The sequence below is a fragment of the Brassica rapa genome, chromosome A05 (genome assembly GCF_000309985.2).
Source record: "Brassica rapa cultivar Chiifu-401-42 chromosome A05, CAAS_Brap_v3.01, whole genome shotgun sequence".
NCBI classification, from domain to species: domain Eukaryota; kingdom Viridiplantae; phylum Streptophyta; class Magnoliopsida; order Brassicales; family Brassicaceae; genus Brassica; species Brassica rapa.
This window is the reverse complement of record NC_024799.2, coordinates 23,001,929-23,028,372: the sequence shown is the minus strand read 5'-3', so window position 1 is coordinate 23,028,372 and position 26,444 is coordinate 23,001,929. Positions and strand designations below refer to the sequence as shown.

General features: G+C 38.9%; 7 protein-coding genes and 1 non-coding gene across 14 annotated transcripts; 3 read left to right on the top strand and 5 right to left on the bottom strand.

The window, feature by feature from the left end:
* Nucleotides 1-322: 322 nt before the first annotated feature.
* On the top strand, nucleotides 323-3,452 carry LOC103869902 (trichohyalin). Of its 2 annotated transcripts, none has more exons than XM_009147979.3 (6): nucleotides 323-717; nucleotides 804-919; nucleotides 997-1,115; nucleotides 1,207-1,578; nucleotides 1,924-2,242; nucleotides 2,325-3,452. In XM_009147979.3, the coding sequence occupies exons 1-6, from the start codon at nucleotides 559-561 to the stop codon at nucleotides 3,298-3,300; spliced, it is 2,061 nt and encodes a 686-aa protein (XP_009146227.1). In that variant the 5' UTR covers nucleotides 323-558; the 3' UTR covers nucleotides 3,301-3,452. The 2 variants fall into 2 exon arrangements, with proteins under 2 accessions (XP_009146227.1, XP_033148661.1); XM_033292770.1 differs by having other exon boundaries at nucleotides 979-1,115.
* A 464-nt stretch (nucleotides 3,453-3,916) lies between these two features.
* Nucleotides 3,917-6,183, bottom strand: LOC103869901 (coleoptile phototropism protein 1). The gene is made up of 2 exons (XM_009147978.3): nucleotides 5,221-6,183; nucleotides 3,917-4,668 (listed from the first exon to the last, which is right to left on the bottom strand). Exons 1-2 carry the CDS (start codon nucleotides 5,971-5,973, stop codon nucleotides 4,102-4,104), a joined length of 1,320 nt encoding a protein of 439 aa, XP_009146226.1. The 5' UTR covers nucleotides 5,974-6,183; the 3' UTR covers nucleotides 3,917-4,101.
* Nucleotides 6,184-11,064: 4,881 nt separating this feature from the next.
* On the bottom strand, nucleotides 11,065-13,978 carry LOC117134421. The gene is made up of 5 exons (XM_033292787.1): nucleotides 13,938-13,978; nucleotides 13,154-13,858; nucleotides 12,566-12,873; nucleotides 12,402-12,483; nucleotides 11,065-12,320 (listed from the first exon to the last, which is right to left on the bottom strand). The coding sequence occupies exons 2-5, from the start codon at nucleotides 13,835-13,837 to the stop codon at nucleotides 11,625-11,627; spliced, it is 1,770 nt and encodes a 589-aa protein (XP_033148678.1). The 5' UTR covers nucleotides 13,838-13,858; nucleotides 13,938-13,978; the 3' UTR covers nucleotides 11,065-11,624.
* Nucleotides 13,979-13,981: 3 nt separating this feature from the next.
* Nucleotides 13,982-18,206, bottom strand: LOC117134403. Its single transcript, XM_033292716.1, has 2 exons — nucleotides 15,551-18,206; nucleotides 13,982-15,468 (listed from the first exon to the last, which is right to left on the bottom strand). The coding sequence occupies exon 2, from the start codon at nucleotides 14,774-14,776 to the stop codon at nucleotides 13,982-13,984; it is 795 nt and encodes a 264-aa protein (XP_033148607.1). The 5' UTR covers nucleotides 14,777-15,468; nucleotides 15,551-18,206.
* Nucleotides 18,207-18,420: 214 nt separating this feature from the next.
* Nucleotides 18,421-19,494, bottom strand: LOC103869900 (autophagy-related protein 8i). Its single transcript, XM_009147977.3, has 5 exons — nucleotides 19,352-19,494; nucleotides 19,208-19,263; nucleotides 19,031-19,083; nucleotides 18,826-18,944; nucleotides 18,421-18,739 (listed from the first exon to the last, which is right to left on the bottom strand). The coding sequence occupies exons 1-5, from the start codon at nucleotides 19,380-19,382 to the stop codon at nucleotides 18,651-18,653; spliced, it is 348 nt and encodes a 115-aa protein (XP_009146225.1). The 5' UTR covers nucleotides 19,383-19,494; the 3' UTR covers nucleotides 18,421-18,650.
* Nucleotides 19,495-19,522: 28 nt separating this feature from the next.
* On the top strand, nucleotides 19,523-19,595 carry TRNAF-GAA. The gene has a single exon. It is a non-coding gene; the product is annotated as a tRNA-Phe (tRNA).
* A 217-nt stretch (nucleotides 19,596-19,812) lies between these two features.
* On the bottom strand, nucleotides 19,813-21,982 carry LOC103869899 (pentatricopeptide repeat-containing protein At3g15590, mitochondrial). Its single transcript, XM_033292786.1, has 3 exons — nucleotides 21,899-21,982; nucleotides 21,791-21,837; nucleotides 19,813-21,698 (listed from the first exon to the last, which is right to left on the bottom strand). Exons 2-3 carry the CDS (start codon nucleotides 21,817-21,819, stop codon nucleotides 19,919-19,921), a joined length of 1,809 nt encoding a protein of 602 aa, XP_033148677.1. The 5' UTR covers nucleotides 21,820-21,837; nucleotides 21,899-21,982; the 3' UTR covers nucleotides 19,813-19,918.
* A 527-nt stretch (nucleotides 21,983-22,509) lies between these two features.
* On the top strand, nucleotides 22,510-26,343 carry LOC103869897 (protein ANTI-SILENCING 1). Of its 6 annotated transcripts, none has more exons than XM_033292789.1 (13): nucleotides 22,526-22,680; nucleotides 22,805-22,897; nucleotides 22,994-23,363; nucleotides 23,454-23,622; nucleotides 23,705-23,860; nucleotides 23,960-24,420; nucleotides 24,595-24,621; nucleotides 24,840-24,932; nucleotides 25,272-25,350; nucleotides 25,448-25,538; nucleotides 25,630-25,732; nucleotides 25,839-25,955; nucleotides 26,035-26,343. In XM_033292789.1, exons 3-13 carry the CDS (start codon nucleotides 23,007-23,009, stop codon nucleotides 26,095-26,097), a joined length of 1,716 nt encoding a protein of 571 aa, XP_033148680.1. In that variant the 5' UTR covers nucleotides 22,526-22,680; nucleotides 22,805-22,897; nucleotides 22,994-23,006; the 3' UTR covers nucleotides 26,098-26,343. The 6 variants fall into 6 exon arrangements, with proteins under 6 accessions (XP_033148681.1, XP_009146220.1, XP_009146219.1 ...); XM_009147974.3 differs by having other exon boundaries at nucleotides 22,766-22,897; XM_033292790.1 differs by having other exon boundaries at nucleotides 22,510-22,897; nucleotides 25,630-25,737.
* Nucleotides 26,344-26,444: the final 101 nt, after the last annotated feature.

Sequence of the window (26,444 nt, the reverse complement as noted above, 5' to 3'; positions counted from 1 at the left end):
TTGATGGACCAACTATATCAAAATTACAAGTGGCTGAATACAAAGCTGAATCCTATGATAAAGCAAGCCCAATTTACTTAATATTTTTTAAACATTCCACCTGTAATACATTTACTTAAATAATCAGTTCACCTTTCCATTTCACCTTTTTAAAAATTCAAAAAGATCCGCAGGTAAGAAAACGATTGAAGTTCTTTTTTTCACAAGAAATATCATCAACAACGTCAATAAGAGCCAACAACATATATGCTTGTTCCATTAAAGAGGAGGAGCGTGGATCCGACGTGGCATATAGCCGTTAATCACAAGCCGTTCCCATGTTTACCTGGCACGACCTTTTAAAATTTTTTTTTTTCCCACAACATAATTTTATTATTTTCGGACAAATTAACGGACAGAAAATCCGACCGTTGTTTGAGTTTATCTTCTTCTTGTCCGAAACAGAAATCACATTCCCAAAAAGCTTCTAGGAGTATTTTTTTTTTGTTTTGCTTTCTCTTAGCTCAGACACAAACCATAGAGAGAAACAGTTAATCTTGTCCTCTCTTTACAACGTCGATGTTGAGCGATTATGGTATAACGGAGGAAGACATGGTAATCGAGGAAGCTCAGGGCTACCCTATAGCTTACGCAAAGATCTGTCGCGACTTCGATTCTTCTCCGTACAAAAATGGCCCTCCTTTCACCTTCACGCCGTACATTCTGCAACACAACGAGGTAATCTAACCGAATCAATTCATTAGCCAAAACGAAATAAACTAACCTGTTATGTGAATGATGTGTGTTGTTTGTTTGTTCTGAAGATCTCAAGATGCAGAGAAGTAGATAAGATGTTCCCTGTAATTGATCCGAAAGCAAGACCAACAACGAAACCTAAGATCTTCTTAAGTCTCCTATGGAAACAACTTAATCATCTAGGGTAAGGACTTGTTTCTCTCATCACACAGTGAATGAGATTGTTATACTAAGTAACACTAGACTCATTTGGTTGTGTAGCAATGCCGGGTTCGATCCGGCTGTTATTCGGATTGATCCGTATGGGAATGTTCTCTACTTCCACGCTGACTCAGCTTCTCCTCTCGCTTGGGGTTTTGATCATTGGTTCCCTCTCTCAAGTAAACAACAACACATCCTCCTCAAGTTTTATCTCTTTTAAGGCTCATGTTTTATTGTCTGATTTATTAAAAAGCTTTTGAGTTTTTCTAGGAGGAGGTTTAACAGTACCAAGCAACTTAAGGATCGTGCAATGGCAAGCACGCAAGAACAAAAAGGACAAACTTGAGTTCTTAGTACCATGGTGGGATCTTCAAGTCGGCATTTCAGTGAATCAGTTCCTGTCTATTTTCGCTGCTTCGAGTTCTGATTTCAAGAGGAGAGCGTTTTCGTTCTTGTTCAAAGAAGGTGAAAGCGAGGAACTTAACGGCTCGCAAACCGTTGACTCACATCGTTTCCCTCAGCATTTTATTGAGTCAAAGGAGAAGTTTGGTCTTGCTTCAGCTGCAGTTGTTGTCTCTAGAAGAGATCCTTATGACCCTTCACTAGTGTTGAGGTCTCTTGATTACAATCGTCAAACACCCGGTTAGTAACTACACTCAATTCTGTTTCAAAATGATTAATTTGGTAGAAAAACATTCTTTTTTTTTCTTACATTTCTAATGCAACTTTTTTTAGGAACTATTTTTTTAATGCATTTTCAATAGTTTTATAATCAAAACTTCAAAGAAACTATTTTTTATTGAATTTTAATGGTCTAAAAATTATGGGAAATAGTTTTATAATCAAAATTTAAGATATATTTTTAATTTTTATTTTAATATGTATGAAAACTCCAAAAACATACATCATTTTGAAACGGATTGAGTAACTAGTACTACTTTGGGTTATAGATAGTTAAATACAAAGTTCTCTATTGCTATACTGCAGCAAGGAAGATGAGAGTGGGTGCAACGAAAGAGAATGAGACTCCAGACTTGATGAAGAATCCGTATCAAGCCATTGTTGCTGCTAGGGACTCACTGAGACACCGAGAGGAAGCGCAGAATATGAGAGTCGAGATGAAGAAGTTAGATGAAGAAATGAATGATTTGAAAAGAAAGAACAGCGAAGAGCAGCTTACTATACAGGAGCTGGAGAGTGAGCTGATTAAGCGGAGAAGAAGGGCTGAAAAGGGGAGGAGATTGGCAGAAGCTCAATGCTCGTATAGGAATACACTTGAGAAGATGATCCGTGATGCTATGCACCAGTAAGTGATGTTTTGATCTTCTCTATACAACTATGATATGTTTAGCTTAATGTTCTTTAACTTCTGTTTTGTTTTGGTATAGGAGTGTTGTATATAAGGAGCAAGTGAGGTTAAACCAGGCTGCAAGTAGTGCGCTTATGGCGAGATTAGAGGCGCAGAAGGCGATTTGTGATGGTTCGGAGAAAGAGCTTCACAAGAAGTTTAAAGAGAGACAGGAGCTGGAGAATCAAGTGAGGCCTGAACTGGAGAAAGCAAGGAAAAGATCAAGAACTTTGCTGAGTAATGAAGATGAACTGTTGCTAGATGATAATGATAAAGACAAGAAGTTGTCTTTGTATCTTCCTGGAACAAGTGAAGAAGAGCATAAAGCAGCACCTTCTGAGGCTGATACTCAGAAGCATGGGGAGATAGAAGAGGTGGAAGAGGAACAGAAAATTCAAGAAGTGTCTGAGAAGTCTCTGGCTGCGTTAGAAGAGAAGAAAGGCAGTAGAAGCTTCAGAGTTTTGAAGGAAGAAGAGAGTGAGGAAGATGAGGAAAGCAGGAGAGAGCGAGGGAAAGGAAACGTTGAGAAATGGCTCCACATATTACTGGAGAACAACGGCAAAACCACCAATCCACAGGATCTTCAAGCTGAAAGAAGCAAAAAGATTGATGAACTGATAGAGAAACTGGATCACAAGTTCCCTCTACTTGACAAGGTTAGTGAAGAAGATGTGTTGGACTTGCAGTTGCTGCAGGCTGTGGAGGCAAACAATAACAACAACACAAACAAGGTGGAAACAAGAGCTGAAAGCTCACGTAGAAGCAGAACGAGTTTTGATTTGAAGAACACACCAGAGAAGAGTGGGAGAGACAAAGTGGTGAAGCGATCAGAGAGTGCTAGAGCTTTCAGAAGGATTCCATCGTCTCCTTCACTCATCTTTGGAATGAAAAAGGGACTTGACTGCGTCAGGAAGAAGCCAGTGGTTTCAGGTCATGACGACGAGAGTGAATATCTCGTTAAGAACAACTTCATCAAGTCATCTCTCCAAACAATCAAACGAGCTGTCAAATTCTAGACCACATTTTCATTACATTACATGCATGTATGGAGTTTGTTGATTGATACATTGTTTGTGTACAAAAAGACTTCCTCTATGTGTAATAACAGCTTGTTGTGTTGTTTTCCCTGATACCAGTGCTGTCTCATATATTATTTATAGACCATGTTTTTTTTTTTTGAATTATACAGAGGTATCCTGGCCCCACAGAAATGATCCAGATTAGTCATGTGATGCCATGTGTCAGTCCCTGGTGATGCCGAAATATTAATTTCCCAGTGGCCGGGATTCGAACCCGGTGGCGGTACTCACAGCTGTAAGCCCTTTACCACTAGAGCTAGAAGCCCCGGTTTTTTTTTTTGAATTATACAGAGGTATTCTGGCCTCACATAAGTGATCCAGCTAGTCACGTGATGCCATGTGTCGGTCCTCTATCCCTGGCGATGCCGAAATGTTAATTTCCCAGTGGCCGGGATTCGAACCCATGTGACGGTACTCACAACTGTAAACCCTTTACCACTAGAGCTAGAAGCCCCGGTTTATAGACCATGTTCAAGAAAATATTAACTGTAAATCTAACTATGTAATAATATCTCTAAAATATATAGTTTTAAAAGTTAAAGATCTATATATATATGTTTAACTGTTCTTTTGAAATTATAAATTCGAAATTTAGAGCTATATCTAACATTTAAAAATTTTAGACTCTATTTTACATATTTATTATTTAAAAAATATATATATATATAATTTTAAAAAAAATTAACATTCAGACCATGTTTGATCGTTCCACTTGTATTTGCTATTAGACGACACTGACTAAGACATAGATTTTCTCCACCTTGAAGGTGTTCTTCCTTTGACAAGCCTCGTCTTCATATTCCCAGGAGTTTGAGGTTCAAACCCTTCACCATTCTCACAGTTAGTCATCTCTTCAACGCTAACACTTCCTCTAATAGAAGGCACTAACCCTAGCCTCTTCCACCTGAAAAACCCTTTACTCCCACCACTCTTCTTCTCCAATAGCCTCTCAACCTGCAAATGCATGGCACTGCACTCGCTCTGCAGCCTCGCCACATCTTCTCTAAGCCTCTTTATCTCTGCTTGCTGAACATTCATCTCGCGTTTAGACAAGCACCTCGCTCCTGAGCCTCCTTGCTCAAAGTAATGTGAGCCAGAAGGGTTTGTTGGACTCCTCGTCAAGCTACCACTCCAGTCAACGTGACGGCTTAGCTTTGTCTGCTCAGTGAACAACACTCTGATGATTGATCTTACTGGTAGACGATCGTTCTGAGCCGCGTGGAGAGCTGCTTCTGGTGATAGCTTTCTGCTATCGATGAGTCTGCAAAGTTCTTTCCTTTCTTGCTTCAAAACCTGAGGATGAGCCTGTAATTGAATTTCAAGATTGAGTGAGTCTCAAGAAATGAATCTCCATTCCAAAGTTTTAATACTAGACAAATCTCCAAAATAATACTTTTAAAAAGTTTTTCCTATAAATAACACCCAATGACCCAATGATAAAAATTTACAAAATAGCATCCTTTTGATTAGAAAAAAATCTAAATTACTCTAACTCTTAAACCTAATCCCACCTCCACCCTCATCATCCCATAAATACCAATGTTCATATAGAAGATTATTATTTAAATGGATGTTTTTTTTTTACTGTCTAGACCAATTTTAAAAAAAAAATTGTTTTGAAAAATCAAATATTTATCCGATTTGAGGATTAGGCGGATGTATAGGCGCCATCTAAACCGATATTTAAAGCATTGCTATATACTAAATTCTAAGTCTAAATCCACGTATAAAATATTTATTATTATTATTATTATTTAAATAAATTTTATTTTGGGTATTTGTTTTTTTGCGTGTTGATTTTATCATTAAAAACATGATTTAGTGCTATTAATTGTATTTTTCTTAATACTTTATTACCTTGAGGTATGTATCAATGGCGCGGTACAAGCCATCCTCCGTGGTACGAGCATAGCTAGGCAGAGCTTCAATAAGGGATATAAACTCCCGTAGAGTCAAGCCACCGTCAAGGGCGGCTTCAGCCAAGTATGAGTCGACAAGCTTAGCCACTTTAACCAGAGCAGCGCCGGTTTTAACACCTTCACTATCCAAGCCAACGAACTTCTTCACGAGACGAGTCACGAGCTCAACGTCAAGCAAAGTCCCAGACGTGTGGCTGAAGGAAGGTATCATAAGCTCCTTGAGCGAGGCTTGGTCCAGCTGCCACGCCACTCTGTTCTCGAGCTCCGTTAAGTAGTTCGCATTGGCTCCGACCATCTTCGCCGTCCTGAGTAGACGGAGGAGGAAGTTGCAAGGAACGGAGTCTTTCTCCGGCGGGAGGATTCCGATAAGGGTCTCGACGAAAAAACGTTTTTTCATTACAGAAGCCGTGACGCTTTCTGTCGGTGGTGGTGTCGCGATGGCGGAGACGTTGCCGGAGAGATCAGGGAGCCATTTGGAAGCGTAATGAGCGATGATGGAACCGATGAGGTCTGGTCGGATGCCTTTGGATTTGATGCCGGTGATGGTCTTGACGAAGTAGTTCATGTCTTGGATACAAGCTTCGTCGAACCAAGTGTAGTACTCCAAGTCTCCGGCGAACTTTTCTTGGTCATGATGCGGCGGTTGGTTGCCGTGGGTGGTGACGGGTTCCGGCGAAGGTGCTTTCTTCATTACGGCTCGTGTTCTGTTCCACCGTGAGCTCGAAGTTCAGTGTAGTGGTGTGGTTTTTTTATATAGAAAGAGAAGTTTATGGTCCTTTTACATTTTCCTATGTTTTTCAGCTTGAAAGGCTCTCTTCACAGAGCGTAATCATGACTTGGCGCAAGACTCCTAAATAAAGAAACAAAGTTTTGGATTAATGTACCATTAATTTTCATTTTCTTAAAATATTGATTCCACTAATCACTGTTCTATGGAGTATAATCAAATCAAACATGATTTTAAGATAATTAAAAGTCTTATTAATGTTCTTTTTCTTTTTGGTCGGCAATATAAAGTACGTACATGATCTTAATGTTAGAGGATTGAGAGCCTGTGGAGGAAGATAGAGATAAGAGAAGGATGAAGACAAAATCAACCCCTCTTGATTTGCCTCAAATATATAAAAATATGTAATATTACAAAGGGAATATAATTGAATGCACAGATGTGTCCTTATTCTCTAGTCTCTACGATGATAATGGTAATTTTATGCTAGTGATGTCGACATATATTACAAGATACAATAAACGAGTTTTACAGTATCAGATTGATTTTTCGAGTGTGGTGTCAAGTAAACTTCATGCACTTCAGTTAAGTTTGGTTTTAGTCTAAAACAAGAATTACTTAAAAATGAATAAATGATCATCGTTTGACGATTTTCTTTTCAAACAGTTACTGTTTTGGGTATGTTATGTAAAAAAGTAAAAAACTAACTCAAACAGTTTATAACACATGAAGTACATTCATGAATGACTGCAAGTTTGACTGTGAAAAGAAACTAACGAGATAAGATTATAGTATGTATGGAGCTAAAAAGGACAAATAAATCATAGTCTCTCTGTTTCAAAACCAACCCATATTTTCAATTCAAATCCAAAACCAACCCCTTTTTTTTTGTCCATACTATTCATCAATAAAATTTCCATACTATCCTTATGTTTTTGAATTATTCACAAAATTGCCATTTTTATTTATTTTTTTATTAATTTCGAAATTAGCAAAAAACCAAATACACCCAAACCATTTCTTCTTATTTACAAAAATGCCATCATCATCAATTTTTCCAACCACCATGAACCACCATTTTTGAGCTCTAAAGCTCTAGAATTCAATTTTCAACCACTTTTTTTCTCATTCTAACCCAAAAAACTTCATTTCCTCTCATCTCCTCTACATTTCCATCTAAAAAACTCTCATAACTCTCATTTTCAAAACCACAAACTTCATATTTTCGAGTTTCTTCATTAGTGAATCGTTAAACATGCTTCTTTTTGCTCATACTTGGAGTTTGGACAGTTGAAAAGGTTGGAAACGAGCTTTACACAGGAAAAAGGTAACTATTCACATGGTTTTCATTTGTTTTTCAGATCTGTGTCGCGACGGTAGACTGTTTTGTATGTCTACGCCTCCATGGAGACTTACGATGCAGTCTATTTGTCAACACACGGGTTAGTTTTGCAATTGACCAGACAAATTTTTTTTCTAACGCAGACTTCCCCAGTAGTCTCTGTCTTTACCTTTGACAACAAAAATAAAACTTTCGGTAGACTTACTCAGACGTCTACTTAAAAGAGGTTAGTTTTTCATTTGACCGAACTTTTGACTTTACAAAATAGACTTCAACGGAAGTCTACAAAGTGTAGACTGCCAACGAAGTCTATAAAATGTCAGTTTTGCATTTGACCAAAATTTTGACTTCGTGGAATAGGTTAGTTTTGTGTTTGACCAAAAAGTTTAAAAAGCAGTAAAAAATTTATTAAATTGTAGACTTCATATGCAGTCTTCTTATCCTAGAAAAAAAATTGTAGACTGCGTATAAAGTCTGTCTTTTTATTTTGGTCAAATGCAAAACCAACCCGTCGGATTTGAAAGTAGACTTCAAAAAAGTCTACACACAACGTAGACATTCATTTCGATCTAGTGATTGGAAGTCAAACTTGGTCAATTGCAAAACTAACCTCTTTCAAAAAAATTCAAACATATAGACTGCATATGAAGTCTAGTTCTGAAAGTCAAATTTTGGATGAATTCTGGTCAATTGCAAAAACTAACCTTTTTAAATTGTAGACTGAAATGAAAGTCTACATGAACAAAATCACAACTTTTTTTCAACTATAGAAAGCAACCCGTGAAATGGTCAATTGCAAAAACCAACCCAAATCGTAGACCTATTTCACAGTCTACGTTTGTAAACTGAAACGAACGTCTAAATTGTCAGAGACGGAATATTAAGTCTACGTAGAAAAATCTATAAAAATGCAAATTTGTGTATTATTCATTAAGTTTTTTCTAGTTTTTTTTGTTTGAAACTGTGTGTTAGTTAATCCTAATGGGTTTGGGTGATTTTGAAAAGAATTGTTTTTATAATTATGAAGGTATAATTTATTTGATTTGACAATGTTGTTAGCTAATAATTGTAGACGTATTTGTAAGTCTTCGTTTATAGTTTTATGAAACATGAAATATTTCTTTGCTGATTATGTAAACCTGTATTTTTTTTTTGCAGGATATGGCTCAGATACGTGTTGTATATGGAGAATGGGTGGTGAAAGGCTCTTTGTGGGAGTTTGTGGTCAATAATCGGAAAGGAGGGAGAATGTTTCTTGTGCCAGATGGTTGTACACATGGTGAACTTCATGAAATGGCACAAGAAGATTATGGTCTGGACAAGAAAATCGAGAAGGTGGAGCTAACATATTCCTTACCAGACGTCATTCTACAGCAAATGGCTCTGGATACTCCTCCTATGCATGTCACGAATGATAGACAAGTGCGGAACTTGATCGAGTTGGCCAAGACACACTTTGTACGCCTTTGTGTATCAAGCCAGAGCCAAGTAGAAGCTGGAGTTGATGATGATGCGGATGTGTCTGATGGTGATGATAGTAATTTTGCTGATGAAGATACTGGTCAAGATACTGATTCAGAGTGGGATGAAGATAGTAATGATGCTGATGATGTTCAAGCAACTGCTGATGATGTTCAAGCAACTGTTGCTGTTGATGTTGACGATGGTGTAAACTACAGTGATTACGGGAAAGTGAAAGATGAGGATTCTGACGAGGATGCAAATGAAACGCTTTATGATGGTTATAAAGCACAGTTCTCTGGTGGGGAAGGAAGATCGTTGTCCTTAAAGGACAATATATATGTCGGTCAGAGTTTTGCTAGTAAGGATGAGCTTGTTTCAAAGCTGAAGTCGGTGGCTGTGGAATATAAATTTACATTCTCAGCATATAAGACAACGAAAACTCTGTATGTGGCTAAGTGTCGTGTTCAAGGATGTGGTTGGAAGCTTAGAGCGAGTGTGAAGCATGGGCCAAAGACATTTTGGGTGACAAAATATTCAAAAACTCATACATGTTCAGTGGCGGATCGAATGGCTCAACGGAAACATTTTACTCCGAAATATGTTGCAAGACTATTTATAGAACGGGTTGGGATCATAGATGGGCTTACACCAAAGCATATCAAAGACGCGATGAGGAACATGTTTGGTATGAAGCTTGATTACAACACTTCGTATAGAGCTTTGTTATCTGCGCAAGAGTTGGTGAGAGGAACAGCAGAAGATGGATATGAGAATCTGCCTTCTTATTTGCGTCAGATCGAGATATCGAATCCGGGAACTGTCACATGTCTTGTGAAAGATGGTGAAAACAGATTTAAGTATCTATTCCTATCTTTTGCAGCTTCGATAGCTGGTTTTAACTATCTTAGGAGGGTTATTGTGGTGGATGGGACTCATCTATGTGGAAAGTATGAAGGAGTTATGCTAGTTGCTGCTGCCCAAGATGGTAATTTTCAGATTTTTCCGTTGGCTTTTGCGATTGTGGATGCGGAGAATGATGAGTCATGGGAATGGTTTTTTACCCAATTGCGGAGATGTGTTTCAGATCAGTATGCTTTGGTGATAGTTTCTGACAGGCACGGTTCCATTAAGAAGGCGTGTGAGAAGGTTTTTCCTTGGGCAGGGCGAGGAATATGCTATTATCATCTACAACAGAACATAGTCCAAAAGTTCAAGGGAAAGCACATGTTGTACTTGGTCAAAGGCGCTGCTTACGCACATACGCTTTTCGATTTTAACCGCTACATGGATGAGATACGGAGTATAAACCCAAGCCTTGCAACATATTTGGAGAATGCTGACGTCTCTTTATGGTCACGAGTTCACTTTCAAGGTGACAGATACAACATAAAGACTAGCAACATCGCAGAATCCATCAACTCTGCACTTAAGCCAGCCAAAGGATTCCCAATCTCATTCCTTCTTGAATTTATACGCGAGAAGCTAGGAAGGTGGTTCTTTAAAAGGAGAGAAGATGCTTTGAGTCTCACTTCACATCATAGTCGGGGAGTCGAAAACTTGTTGGCTATTCGTGAAGAGTATGCAGATATGATGAATGTGGAGCGTATTGATGGTTGGCGATTTGTTGTGAGAGGAGGACATCGAGATTGTGTTGTTGACTTGGAACTTCGGAGGTGTCAATGTGGTGTGTTTGATATTGAGAAGATACCTTGTTCACATGCCATTGCAGCTGCAAAGGATGCAAATATTCATGTCTCTACGCTTGTATGCCCATCCTATTCAAAGAATTATCTTTATGCAGCATACGCGGCAAATATATATCCCAAAAGTGACGTTTTGGAAGCTCCCAACACTGATGACACATCACCTGCCAATGAAGAAGAAGCTCCTAACACTGATGACACAACACCTGCTAATGAAGAAGGAGCTGATAAGGCACGTAAATGTCTTCCTCCAGAGGTCAAGCGTGGAAGGGGTAGGCAAAAGAAGTCGAGGTGGCAGTCTTGGCTAGAAATTTCCAGGATGAGGGGAAACCAACCGCGAAAACTGCACAAGGATTATAGTTGCTCCCAGTGCAAACAACCGGGTCACACTCGTCCTAACTGTCCAGGTTAAACTGGTGTTGGCTTTCTTATTGCTTTAGATGTTGTCTTATGTCTTGTGTGGAACTTATTAGTTGTATTGTTGCTTTGGATGTTGTTTTATTGCTTTGGATGTTGTCTTATGTCTTATGTGATGTGTGAAACTTATCAGTTGTCTTATTGCTTTGGATGTTGTCTTATGTCTTATGTGATGTGTGAAGCTTATCAGTTGTCTTATTGCTTTGGATGTTGTCTCATGTCTTATGTCTTAATGTGTTAGTCTTCTGTTACAGAACGCAGACTTCTTTTGTAGTCTTCTTTTACAGAACGCAGACTTCTTTTATAGTCTTCTTTTACTTACCGCAGACTTCTTTTGTAGTCTTTTTGAAAAGAAGACTAAGTCTCTGAGTTGTCTCGAATTTGTATTTTTGATCGAATATGAGCTAAGAAAGACTAATATACTGATAAAAAGATGATGTCTAGATAGTAGTCGAGTAGCAGACTTCTGTAAAAGTCTTCTGTAAAAGAAGACTAATACTTAAGTCTGCTGCAAGCAAATTACATAAGTTTGTTACAAACAAAAGTGTGCTACATCAGCATGTTACTCACAGCACAATACAATAGTCTGGTACAAAAGACTACTACATCAACCTACATATATCCGATGAGGAAAGTCACCAAAAAACTTCATACTTTCCCTCAATTCTACCCAAAGAAGTGGATTAACCTTAGTCATAGACACCGAGATGCTTGTAATCACGTTTCTCTGTGCCGTTTATCCTGGTCTCATCAAATATCTCACTCGCCATCTGAGACCTGATTGTCTTGATCTTCTTATCACACAGCTCATGAGGTGGGAATGGCATGCCAAGTGCATGACATTCTATATACTTCAAGCAATACACTCCACAGTCACCACTTTGTTTGTTTTGTGGCACCCCAGATTCACGCTCATGTGTGAAATCAACCGTGTACAACTCCCTCTCCGCACCGGTAGATAACATACGCAGCATGTACGGCAGCATGTGTGCAATAGGCTTCACGGCCTTAGCAATTTCTGCATCCGTAGCGTAAGCAAGATCACTATCCCAAATGACTATGCGTCTCCTCGGGATTGATATCCAGCAAGCTACCCAATGATCGTTCTTGACCAATAATGGCGCATATATATCATCAATCTCCAGTGCCCATGTCTTATTTGATCTGCTATACGCTGGTTCCTCGCCTGTGTAGTAGTCTAAGGCGCCAGGAGGGAGTAGTTTACCTGAGCCGTCAGGATTGGCAGGAGAGGCCAGAAACTCTGAGTACTTTGCTGTCCACATTTGAGTAAATACAGCATCCAACATGCAAATTCTGTCCGACCTAAACCATTCAGGGTGCTTTGTGTATCGGAGCCTTAAAAGATTAATGCCAGCATCCATGTGCTGCAGTTACAACATTAGAGACTTCTACATCAGAGACATCTACATGCGAGAGAAGTCTACATGAGAGAGAAGTCTACATACCGTGTCAATCAACCATTTTGTTGGAGTTAGTAGTATGTAGAACCAATCACTTGATGAACCTTTGACCTTCTGTCGCCATTTGCTGTGAATAATCAAATTAAATAAATAAAACACTACAAAGTCTTTATATAAAGAGCAATTAATTTAGGAAATAGATGACTTACGGGTCAAGTTTCACCCAATCAAGAAGAGCAGAGAGCTTTTGGCGATCAGGATTAGCAAATGGGTTATATCCCTGGCCTTGCTTCGGCTGGTTAGGTATAATAACCTTTGCCGTGCTGTTTCCATCAAAAGGAGACTGCTGAGTTGCAGCAAGCCTACGTTGCCGCTCACTCTTAGCACGGGCCACAATGCGAGCAGCTCTCAGTTTACCAACTTGTTTCAGTTTTTTCACAGAACCATAATCAATGTGTGATTGTTCTTTATCTACTACAACCACACTTATGCCTCCATTCTCATTTTCACTCTCACTCTGCATTTGTTTTCAGTAGAAATAACACATTAATAACAGCCACAAATTTTATACAAACCAAAAGAGAACATACAAATGCACACGTTTTTCAAACCAAACAAGCTAATTTTCCAAGGTTCCAAAACAACATGAAAAAGGGCTAATATTCCAAGGTTCCGCACAACATGAAAAAGGTTCCACCGTTCCAAATCCAAATGCAAATGCAAACAAGTTACTTCTTTTTCACTGATTTTTTTCCTCTTTTCGGATCAAGTGGTTTGGGAGATGTTTTGGTACTAACCACAGTGGCTTGGGTGTCTCTAGCTTTGGCTCTTGTTGTCATTCCTTTGGGAGCTGTTTCCGCAGCTTTGCTTTCCTCGGCTCTGCTTTCCTCGGCTCTGCTTTCCTCACCTTTGCTTTCATCACCTTTGCTTTCATCACCTTTGCTTCCTTCAGCGCTGTCCTTCTTAGCTTTGTCTCCATCAGATTTGTTTGCCTCAGGTACATCAGTAGATGAACCAGCTTTGGTGTGGTCTTCTTTCCAACCTTCACGCACCATCTTCTCAACAGCTCCCACTTGAGTTGTAAGGCCCTCAATCATGTGGGATTGTGTCTTCAGAGTGTTCTCGCATCTGCTCAGCCCCTCAACCATATTAGAAGTCAGGCCAGTTAGCCAACGAACTATTTCTCCTTTCATGGTCTCCACATCCAGGCCAGGGGACTCACGAGCCTTTTTGCGTGATTCTGCATCAGACTCTGTGCGAGAAGGGGACACTGTCTTCAAGCTTCGCATCATCTGACCAGCTTCTGTCTTCATCGGATGGATCTCCACCTTCACATTTGTCCACAGTTTTGTTCCGACAAGAGGCCAGTGACTTTGTTCCCACGCCCAGCCTGAAGAAAACATTGCCTTCACTATGTTATCAGCCTTCTCATCTTCCAGCTCACCATCCCAGCGAGGGAACATTTCAGAGTAATCCTTCATAGCAAAGTTCTTAGTCCTAGTCTGCAGAAGATAAAACTATTAAGTTAGTATAAAACCACTTTATATCAAATTAATGCATATATAAACATAAGAAGCATACCTGTTTCAAGATATTCTCCTGGAGTCTTCTCTGGCCTTTGGCACCTAAAAGGCAAGTAGAGGTGGGGTCGGAGAACCTTCTATAGGGAGACCATACCCAGCTCCGAATTCAGGGAGACAGCAGTAGACCCAGACTTGAAGAACCTGAACAAAGCCTTCAATAGCATACGTCTTTGTCAAGTCTACACCCTTCACCGACTCCATCAAGAATTTAAAGGCTACTCTTCCCCACGGATAATCTTCAAAAGCATCTAGATCCATCACTAACCTAGCCAGGCTAGCCCGTGTGGGTGACGAGGTTCTTCTTGCTTCGATGAAGCCAGCGTAGATGGCTAGATACCCTAAACGCAGCCGATCATCTCGAGACCATGTTCTGCACATCTGACACGCTGCAGTTAATTCATCAATACTTGGCCCCCGGTCGAAATTCACTCCCATCTGCGCCCAAAATGCTTTCATGTCAGCCGTTACCTCAACCAACGGATTCTCGAGATTCTTCACATACTCGCAGTTCAGGCCAGTTATCTCTTCAAATTCATGCAGAGAAAACCTCAATGGTTCAACACCTACGAGACTCCACAACTCAAACTTCTTCTTGCAGTCAAGCTGAAAACACAGTATATAGTGCACCAGCCTTGAAGCCCATCCAAACTTCATTTCGTGGAACTTTAAGAACACTCCTACTCTCGAGTTCTTGAGCTCCTCCCATTCATCTGCCTCGAGTGCTTCTTTAAGAGCAGGGAAGAGCTTGCTGTCATTGCTGTAGTAGGCAATGCTTTTATTCGGAAAAGGTTCCTGGCCTACACTATACAGCCTTTGTGGGAAATCAAGTTTATCCATTTTGAAACCTGCAGCAAAAAAGCACAAACAAAAAATTACACAAGAGAAGTTTACAAACGAATAAAAGAAGTCTACAATTCAAAATTAATTCTATGCGAGAAGTCTACAATTCAGAATGAAGTCTACACGAGAAGTCTACAATGCAGAGTGAAGTCTACACGAGAAGTCTACAATGCAGAGTGAAGACTACACGAGAAGTCTACAATGCAAGATGAAGTTTACCCGAGAAGTCTACAATGCAAGATGAAGTCTATCCGAGAAGTCTACAAATCAAAATGAAGTCTACACGAGAATTAACCATTCAAACTAAATTAATAACCCAAACTCTATCATAAATCGAGAATACGAAACCATCTAACCAAACTAAATTTGTCATCCTTCGACGGAAGCCAAAAACAGTATACAACAATTCAAAAAATATGTCTACATATCAACAATGATGTGTACCTTAAAGTAGACTGACCGGAAGCAGAAAATGGATTAGAGAAGAAACTAATAGGTTAGTTAACAAACTAAGAGAGAGGTTACAGGAATATAAGTCAACTAGTTAGGTTATTAGTTAAACGAGAGAAGACATAGAGAGATGACGTACCGTTCGTTCCCTGAAAAGATGAAACACAGTTTGTTAGCTCGCTAGAGTAGAAGCCGTGAGACTGACAGGAAGCAGAGATTTGGAAGTCGCCGGCTCAGATCTGAAAAAGAAAAAGGTAAAGGTGGTTACTTTTAGCAACGGAGCGGACGAAGCCGAAGACAAGCCGAAGACATTTAACTTACCAGAGCGACGGAGTGGACAACGACTAGTTTAAGCGGCGGAAACGGTGTGGCTAGAGTTCGCCGGAAATCTCCCCGAAAATCGCATGAGAGAGAGAACGGCGGGGATTAGGGTTTTTTTTACCCCAAAAAGCTTAACAAATCGTATTTATATTCTGGGTAACTTTTCTGGTTAGGTTAAAAGAGGTTTGGTTTAAATTCGATTTGGTTAATATTATATTGGTTAAATCCGGTTAGGTTAAATTTGATATGTGGACTTCTTTGTCAGTCTACAACGATTTTTTTCTTTCCCTTTATTATTTGCGAAAATTAAAAAGATAACTTACTAAATTTTTTATTTATTTTTTATATTTATTAATATATGATTTAACATTCTTATTCATAAATATGGAAATTTAATTTAAAATAAAAAGATTTTATGTGAACACCAATAAAATAGACTGAAAAGGACGTCTCCAGCTAAATAGACTTTTCTGTAGGTCTACGAAACCCTAAACCCCAAATATCAAACCCTAAATGTTTTGCTTGATAATCAAAAAGTCCCAATTATACAAAATATAAACTACTAAACATTAATATGCTGATTTAAGTTAATAAAACAAAAAAAAAAACAAAATCTAAAATCTAACCCTATGAAATCAACCACTAAAAGACATAACATGTTATAACCTTTTGTTTGTAAACTATAAACATTGTCCAACACATGATAACCAAATTAGTATATATTCTTGAAAATTATTCAATTATATGAAATTTTAATTTATTTAGTTCATATTATCCATTATATTGATGATTAGTTAAAAATATCACTATAATTATTTTTATACATTTTCAAAATTAAAATTTTAGATCAAATTAGAGTATAGACTACAAACTAAGTCTATAAGGTAGACTTCTAAGAAAGTCTAAACATTTGTAGACTTCGTTTTTTACGTGTAGACTTCCAAAGGATAAAAACGTAAAATACATTTATGTTTTTTGTTTGGTCATAAGGGTTAAATAGTACTTTCACTACCCCTTTAGGTTGGTTTTGCATTTGACTGAAAGTGGGGTACACTTTTATATTTGACTTGAATATTTGGGTTGGTTTTAGCAAATCTCCCGGTTTTTTTATATAGAAAGAGAAGTTTATGGTCCTTTTACATTTTCCTATGTTTTTCAGCTTGAAAGGCTCTCTTCACAGAGCGTAATCATGACTTGGCGCAAGACTCCTAAATAAAGAAACAAAGTTTTGGATTAATGTACCATTAATTTTCATTTTCTTAAAATATTGATTCCACTAATCACTGTTCTATGGAGTATAATCAAATCAAACATGATTTTAAGATAATTAAAAGTCTTATTAATGTTCTTTTTCTTTTTGGTCGGCAATATAAAGTACGTACATGATCTTAATGTTAGAGGATTGAGAGCCTGTGGAGGAAGATAGAGATAAGAGAAGGATGAAGACAAAATCAACCCCTCTTGATTTGCCTCAAATATATAAAAATATGTAATATTACAAAGGGAATATAATTGAATGCACAGATGTGTCCTTATTCTCTAGTCTCTACGATGATAATGGTAATTTTATGCTAGTGATGTCGACATATATTACAAGATACAATAAACGAGTTTTACAGTATCAGATTGATTTTTCGAGTGTGGTGTCAAGTAAACTTCATGCACTTCAGTTAAGTTTGGTTTTAGTCTAAAACAAGAATTACTTAAAAATGAATAAATGATCATCGTTTGACGATTTTCTTTTCAAACAGTTACTGTTTTGGGTATGTTATGTAAAAAAGTAAAAAACTAACTCAAACAGTTTATAACACATGAAGTACATTCATGAATGACTGCAAGTTTGACTGTGAAAAGAAACTAACGAGATAAGATTATAGTATGTATGGAGCTAAAAAGGACAAATAAATCATAGTCTCTCTGTTTCGATTGTTTGTAATGTAGTATCCTTCTCTCCATGTGGTATATGAATGGTCCCGTTTTAGAATAATCGTGACAATGCAGCTTGTCCTAGCACAACCATACGTACATGGCAAAGTTAAGATTCTCTCTATCTAGCTTTTCTGTTTGTTCTCATTGCGCACTCACATTACGAGTGTGAGAACACACCGACCGATTTGTCTCATTTAAAGGTCTGGGCTTTGATATTCTTTGGGGTTTGGCCCACTTAAATTGATTTACTTGTTTAGACATATGTTCATATACAAAGTTTTTGTTCAAATGCTGCGTCTCCTGACACAGAAATATACAAGCATTAACCATGATGATAAAGTGAGACTTTAAAGGCTTGAACGGGGTGTATATATAATAATGGTGACACCTTTGTGCAGCCATCTAATGGGATACAGGGCATATCTTTGCAAGGATCAAACAAGATGTACTTGGCACTCTTTAGTGAAGATGTTCTACAGGGGCACTCAGGTATGCAATTGCTACAAGACGAGTATGCCAAAGCTAGCTAGATCCGGTAGCGATACTTACTGGGTGTGTTATCTTGGCAGCCAAACCTCAGCCATAGTTGTCAAAAATGTACTGGCTAATCATGATCATGACCATAGTTGTTGCCCCAGAAAACGTCAGAGAAATCGCCCAGGAAGGATGAGTATTTGTTCAGGTTAGGGAATTGCTGAGTGCGTGAAATCTCACAAGCATTACGGATTGATACTAATAAGGACACTTGCCTTTTTCAAAATTTAGCTCAAAGTTTTGCAAATTTTTATGACCATCTCTTGGTCTTTTACTTTACAGAGCCAAAATCTTAATTCTTATGTTTTAAATTGAACGCCTGCACAAGAATCTAATACAGATAACTTCAAAGGTAGCCAGAACTCTACCGGTGGTTTGCCACTTGGTAGTGCTCGGCGGAAAGCAAGTGCAAAGACTCTTCCCTTAGCAACACAATCAATTGTCTTTTGCTTTCTTAAGAAGATGAACAATGATGACAAAAGAGAGCGTTTTGTGGAAAATACATATTGTTGTTGGAGATGAACCAAGGGTAAAACAAGCGGTACTCAACATAAGCTTACAAGCTCTTATGAAGTAGTGAACAACAACAGCTTAGCTTATGAAGAAGTGGAATATGTACAAACATGGTGTGGTAGTATCAACCAAAGGTTTTCTCACTGCTGTAGCACATGTAAACGAATCCATCTTCGTCTTTGTAAGTCTCGTAGATGGAATCCATCAGAGCAGCTGCAGATATTTATAGAGAGAGAGAGGTTAATAAAAGAAAAAAAAACAAACAAGTTTTTGAGGCAAGCAAAGCAAGAAACGCTTACCAGTTTGAGGGAGAGTGTTGTTGACGAAGACGAATAAGGCTTTACCAGGAGACAAGTGTAATCTAGCACTCAAGATGTAGATGAATTGTCCAACCGACATATCTCGTGGAACCAGAAACCTAAAACACAACAACAACAACTCAACTCAACATCATCTCTTCCAGACACACAGAAAAGAAAAGATTCAGATTTGAAATTAAGTTACTTCTTTTTCTCGATTGCAGGCAGATCGGTTTTAGAATACTTCTCAGCAATTACCTGCAAAAAACATTTGAATTCCAAAATTAATTTCAGAGAATTAATTGAATTGAATTGAATCGAAATATATGAAGAAATAAATATCGTTCGGAATAAGAGAAGAGAAGGTTAGAATAGAGTTTACAGGAATCCGAGTAGGGTACTTGGCGATGATCTCCCTCGATTCCGCGAGCCTTTCATCTGCAACGATAAAAGAGACGAGGTGAATTCAATAAACCAGGAAGAAACCATTAGCAGATCGACATCGAATAGTAAAATAGCCACGAACCCAACGTCAATTCTTCCTTGAATGATTTCATCTTTGATTAGTCACCACCGCTGATTTTTTTCTTCGTCGTGCCGCTTATGCGTTTTACCCTTTTTATCGGAAGAGACAACTCAAAACGATTAAAATTATAATTGTTAATTAAGTATTGTCATTATTGTCAATGAACAACAAGCGGGGATAGCTCAGTTGGGAGAGCGTCAGACTGAAGATCTGAAGGTCGCGTGTTCGATCCACGCTCACCGCACAATTCTTGTTTTTTTGAATTTTTCAAACCGGTTTTCTACTTTGGTTTAACTTGATTCGATTCGGTTTGCTTCTCCTAATATCGCATGTATTCGAATACAGATCAATACATTGGGCTTATTAAAATATTTAGCAGGCCAGTTTCTGACAATCCTCTTTCCAAACTAATGAACAACTTTTCCACATCTCTAAATTTCCTAAATTTACACAACCATAACTTGATAAGAAATTTTTGATTTGAATGAAAACGAATCCTCAAGTTTCTTATCCTCTAAGCTTAGCAGAAGAATTACAATAAAAACACTTAGGACAACTAAACAATGGTCACTCGTCAAGTAAAACAGACACTGGATTCTTTCTGAATGGATCAACATGAGCAAGCTTCGCAGCAAGACTCTTGTTCGGGAACACATTATCCACCTTCATCCTCTCACTCATCCCATAAGCAGGCGTTTTAGCATTCACATAAGCCAAAAGCACAGTCTCATACTGCATTAGCTGTGCTGCATACCCTGCCCTCTTCATCCTCATGAAAACCTTCTCCGCGTTATGAACATCCCCTCTCTTCGCGTACTCCTCGAGTATCACCATGTAAGAAATAAACAACGGTCTCATCTTGTTATCCTTCGTCGCTTTGTTCAATATCATCTCACCTTTTCCAACTTCCCCTGCTTTGATGTAGAGCTTCACAAGCGCGTGCCACGTCGACGGGCCGATCTTGACCCCTGCACTCGCTATTCTTTTGACAAGGTTTTTGCCTTTCGTCAGCATCTTGTTCTCAGTGTATATCTCCATGAGAGAAAAGTACGGCAGCATGGGGACGAGTTTGTACTTCTCCACGAGTTTATCAAACACCGCCTCTGCTTCCTCGATCTCCTTCAGCTTTCCCCACGCTTTGATAGCAGCGATACTATTATCATACCTCAACGCTTGTTCAACGAACCTACTCAGCCTTCTCACGTTCTCCTTGTCTCCTATCTCTGCGTAAAGAGGGAGCAACGAACGGCACACCCATGGAGCTTGGTCCAGTCCTTCCCCTTCAATCTCCTTCATAACTTCCTCTGCTCGCTCTTTACGCCCCGCTCTTATGTAGTACCTAGCCACTGCAGCTTGTATCTCAGGATCTAGCTTAATGCCTTCCTCCTTCATCGTCTCCACTAGCTTGTCCATTCCAGCTATGTCCCCGGATAAACCTTTACTGTTGATTAGGAACTGATAGGTTCCGCGAGTGGGCTTGATGTTTTCTTTCTCCATGAGTAACAAAACGTCAGGTATCTTCTTCCTGTCGTGCTTGCTGTAGAGGAGAAGCAGCTGGTTGCAAGCGAACACGCTCGTTGGGAACTTGAGTTCTCTCATTTTGTTGAAAAGGTCTTCAGCTCTTTTCACGTGGAGCTTAAGGACACAGTTTGCAAGCAGCGTTCTGTAGACTACTTCCCCTCTGGAAGATTCTGGAATATCATTCAGAAAGGCTTCAGCTTTTTGCAAACTATGCACCTTGGCCACCAAATCCAACTGAGAGGCATAGTTTGCTTCTGTGAACTCGAACTGTGTGTTAGCTCGCAGCCACTCCCACAGCTGCAAACACATAGCGTAGGATCTGCGTTTACGCAGGTTGTGAACAGCAAGAGAAACCTCTGCTTGACTCAAATCTTTGCCTTCTTTAACCCACTGTTCAAGAACATGCTTCACTGATTTATACGCAACAATGGAGTCATACAACTCACATCGTCCTCTGGTCTTTTTAGCTTTTCCCTTGTTTGAATGCTCAATTTCAACTTCAAGACCATCATCACACGCTTCTGAGTCACTACCAAGCTCAGAATCGAATACAGAATCATCTTCAACTCCCTCTGCTACATCCCTAGAAACAGGAAAGGCCTCCTTCTCTTCCTCATCTCCTTTAACATCAGCTACAGAGGAGAGCTTGTTGATGCCAATGAAGCGTGAGAACACATCTCTAACGGAATAGCGTCTGACTAAACCTTGTGATTGGTTGCTAAAATTCAATCCAGATGCTCTGAAAGCACTTTCTTTGGTACCAGTTGGTATCTCTAGCTTACTCACAGCACCAAACGAAGAAGGCGCAAGATTGAATCTTGAACTCCTAAAAAGATACAATTAAGAGAAAAAAAAACATTTAAATCAAAATCACACACTAAAGAAATGAACAAAGCTAAGTAAATAAGCTTATTATACCTTCGCAGGATCTTCGTAATCGAATACATAACTTCCTTCAATCGAGGCTAATACGTTGAACGCGGAAATAGAAACGGCGTTTGAGAGAGAGATAGAGTTGAAGCTTACAGTACGACGGAGTTTTACCGGCGGAGATAGAAGCGACAAAATAACCTTTAGGGTTTAATGCCAGCTGGCCTGCCTAGGGTTTATAGCCCTCTCTGAGTGAGTTTGCTCATTTTCCTTTCCAAACGTGTGAGGTCGTTAAAGGGTATATTGGTCAAATGACCAATAAGCGCATCTTTGGTGCCAAATCTTATATGTACACAAATGTTTCAAATAAAAGTAACCAATCAAACGATATTCGTTGAAATTATTCAAACCGAGGTCATGCATTACCCAATGGTCTTCTCTGCGTGTGTGTTTATATCTTTTTTTTTCTTTTTTTTTTGAACACCCTGAGTGTGTTTTTTATCTCAACACAAGCTTTTAAGATTATATCCATAATTACAGCTCATAAATTATGTATATTAAAGAGAAATTAAAGTAAAAAAAATAAAAGATGGGATTAGTTAAAGTTAAATAGCTTACTTCCTCTTCCTCCATGTTTATATAAGGAAAGACAGAGACGTTGAGTCAGAGAAAACAGAGTCATCAAAAGATGATTAAAACTTACTAATTACAGTAAATTAATTCGTAATTAAGTTATTCCAGAAATTTCCATGAAGCATCATCGTTAGGCTCTTTGTTTCTTTTCTCAGTACATACAAAACCTCCAAAAATCCATGTTTGCTCTCTCCTCCTCTCCGGTGACCTAAAATCGCGGAATAAAAGCTCATCTACCTAGTTTTCACGTCGTTTTCACAATCTCACTTTGATCGGCCGCCCATAACCAGCTCACCAGCTTTCCGGTGAGCTTCCTTCTCTCTCTCCCTCCTTTAGGGATTTTAAGAAACCCTGAGCTGTTTCCCAAGTACCACGCAACGATTTTTGCAGATTTATCGTCACTGTTCCATCTATTTGCACCGTTTCTAGGTCGAAGAATCCTACTCTCGATCGGTTTACACAGTAATCGTCTGGGACATTGTCATCTTCTAGAAGAGCCATAGGATCTGTTTCGTGGTTTTAGTAAGGATGAAACGTCTTTGAGTTGTGAAATCAATTCGTAATTATTTATTTATTTATTTTTTTAACAATATTTGTTCATGGTCTTCTTCTCTCTAGGAGGATTTGTTTTATGTTGCAAGCAAAGAGTAACCGTGGAGAAGAGCAACACCCTGACTTCAAGTGGGGCGATAAGAAAGCTGTGGGACGGACCGATAAAAGCGTCAGCTTTTACGAATCCTTTACCTTTGAGGACATCGAGTACCGTCTCTTCGACTGTGCTTACTTTCAGATCCATGGTCAGTGCGAGACCTCTATCGGGAAGCTTATCAGGATGTATGAGACTTCATCAGGCGAGAAGAAAGTCAAGGTCCTTTGGTTTTTCCGACCTATGGACATCCGCAGCTACTTGAGAGATTATGTGCCGCAGTGGGATGAGCTGTTTCTCGCTTGTGGTGATGACCCTGGGGTTTACAATATCAACGATGTGGTGAGTTTCCATCTCCTTACCTCTTCTTATTAATTGGTGATGATATGGTTACTCTATATGTAAGATCTTGTCTGTTTTTTGTTGGTGTAGGATACGATCTTGGGGAAGTGCAGTGTTGTATGCTTATCAGATGACAGAAGGAACCCATTACCAACAAGAAGGGAGTTGAGGGATGCTCGCTATGTTTTCTCCCGCACCTTCGATACAAAACGGAAGATTATATCAGCGGACTTTGCAGATGCAATAGCTGGAATTAGAGGTTTGTTGTTCAATAACTAATGCTCTTCGGATGTGGAACTAACGAAAGGTAATTTTACTTTCAACTGCCTCTGATAATGCAGTTGAGAAGTTCTTCAACCAGAGAATAGATACGGACCCTCTAAAACGCCCAAACTCAAGCGCAGATCCGGTGAAATCTTTTCGTTCAGAGTCGCGGTTGGAGAAAAACTACGACAGAGATGGAAAGCTGACGTGTAGAACAAGCCCAGTAAAGAAAGGTTGATCCTTTTTTTCTTATCTTTTCTAGCCTCTTATAATGTCATTTATAGTTGTGCAATAGACAGAACAGAATGACACTTAACCTTTCATTGTGCCAGAAATGTCGGCTGATCGTGTACATGTGAAGAAATACCCTCCTGTCAATACTGATATTACGTCAAGGGGTCTGAAAACCAAAACCGCACCATTGGGGAGTCCACTTCGCTCAGGTTCATCGGGTGATCACAAACCTGCTAAAAGGAGGAAGCTTGTACTCAATACTCCAGATTCAGATTGTTTCCCTGAACCAGGAGAGAAGAAAGTCACCAAAAATCCGCCTCTTGTAGATAAAGCTCCAAGTCAGACAAGTGTAATTGCTGATATTACGTCAAGAGGTCTGAAAACCAAAACCACACCATTGGGGAGTCCACTTGGCTCAGTTTCATCAGGTGATCACAAACCTTCTAAAACGAGGAAGCTTGTACTCAATACTCCAGATTCAGATTATTTGCCTGAACCTGGAGAGAAGAAACTCACCAAAAATTCGCCTATTGTAGACAAAGCTCCAAGTCAGACAATTGTAAGTCCTGCCTCTATTTCAGTGGAGTAGCTAAGAGAAACGTTAACGATGTAACATCACAAACTTTTGTGAAATGAACTAGTTATTTTCTTCTTATGACATAGATTGTTCATAGTCTATATTTTGATAGTATTCACTCATGAAATTTATTTTCTCCTTTTATCTACCTTACAGGGTAGAAGCAGCTGGTACAAGAGACTGGTAAGTTCTTTGACGCCTTAACTATGGCTTTTCCTCTCCTGTTGGCCAGCTGTACTACAATTAAGTTTTTGCGTCAGAGAAAAATCTGAAACAATGTTTTACAAGCTGATGGCTTTCATGACACGAAACCAGGGGAAGGAAATATTGAAGTTCACAGAAAACTATATATACTAAACACTGGTTTTTTCATTTAACACTGCTATATACATTTTCCCCAGAATTTTGAGGAGGAACTAAAAAGAGCTATTGAAACAGAAAGGTTGGTCTTGTTTGAAAACCTGGAACCATCATACACATCGATGGAGGTGGAGGTATGCGGTCCTACATTGAAAATAAGGACATAATCTATTATATAAATGACATCACTACATCCATGATCTTAGGTTGTTCTGAAAAAATGGGTATGCAAACGATTCCATTGTTATTTAGTTCATGATGAATGTTGCTAAAAGAGCTTTCATCTTGACGTGGCATACTAGGAATCTCACTCAATTAGTTTTGAGATAGAGATCTCGATGGTATACATTTGTTGCCATATTTTCTAGAATGATATTTGAGAACTATTGTTTCAGCATCCTAGACAATGTTTATGCAAAAGATTTCAAAATACAGTGACACTCATCGCCGTTTGATTATATTGTTGCGTGCAGAATCTTTGTAGGCAAGCTCTCAAGGAACGAGTTGATGCAAAGATGATCCCAGCAAGTCTTGTTTCCAATCCACATATTGGTATGCCTGCTTTAAACCTACCTTAAAGTTCCGACATTATTAAAGAAAAGAAAAATAAGCGGCAAGGACAACAAAGCTAACTGCATTTTCTAATTAGGGAGAGCTCTCGTGATTTTTTACACCAAAAAGGCAGCTGATAATGCTATATCCCGGTTAACCAGAGAGTGCCTGATGTTAGATGACCAGAGGTTGCTATGTCACGTTCTATCTCTCACAGATGCGCAAATTTCATCAATCCTTTTTCTTTCCTTTTTCTTCTTATATGATCCTTTTTTGTAGGCCTCTAGTGGGTAGCAGAGATTTCCCAAAGGAAGTCGGAGAATGTGGAAGCTTTACTGGACATCAGAGGCTGGTGGATAGGGCTCTGATGTCGATTTCTAAAGTAAGGTGTTGCAATTGTCATGTCAAAACGTTTTTTGCTTTCTTTTTGAACATTGTCTCCAAAGTAGCAAACCATGGTCTCACACAGCTTTGTTTTTGTTTAAAAGAGAAATGCCGTTTCTACAGCACACTGCACGCAGCCAAACCACATTGTACACGAGCTGGCGGTGGAATGGAAAGCCCTGCATGCAAAGTCAGAAGGGAAGTGGAAGAGGTTACTAGAGGTATTTTCTTTCTTCTCTTTTCACACATGTTTTTACATCAATTACAATCTTTCTTAGTTTCTTTCTTCATCCATTACAGGAACAAGCGAAGGAAATTAACATCATCTTCACAAGAAAAACTCCTAAAAACGTCAGAGGATAGGAGTAAGATGCAAGTCCATTGTCTCAGCAGCATAAAGAGATCACATGTTCGAATTTGGGTTATTAAGTTTTTTGGAACCTAAGTTAATGCCCCTTTTGTGTCTTTAGGTGGCATTAACTTAATACTCTCACCCGCTCTGATGCTGATTTCGGAATTAGGACATAGGGGTACGTACATAAACGATTTGGCAGCTTTTGACGTCGTTGAAACTATATTGCCAAAAGGAAAACACTACCTGAGTATATCCACCGACCTTTGCAAACAGTTAGTTCATGAGTCAAGTCCCCTCTGAAATTGTTTTCTTTCTTCTTTTCTGGCTGTTTTAGTATGAACACACCCAAAAACGT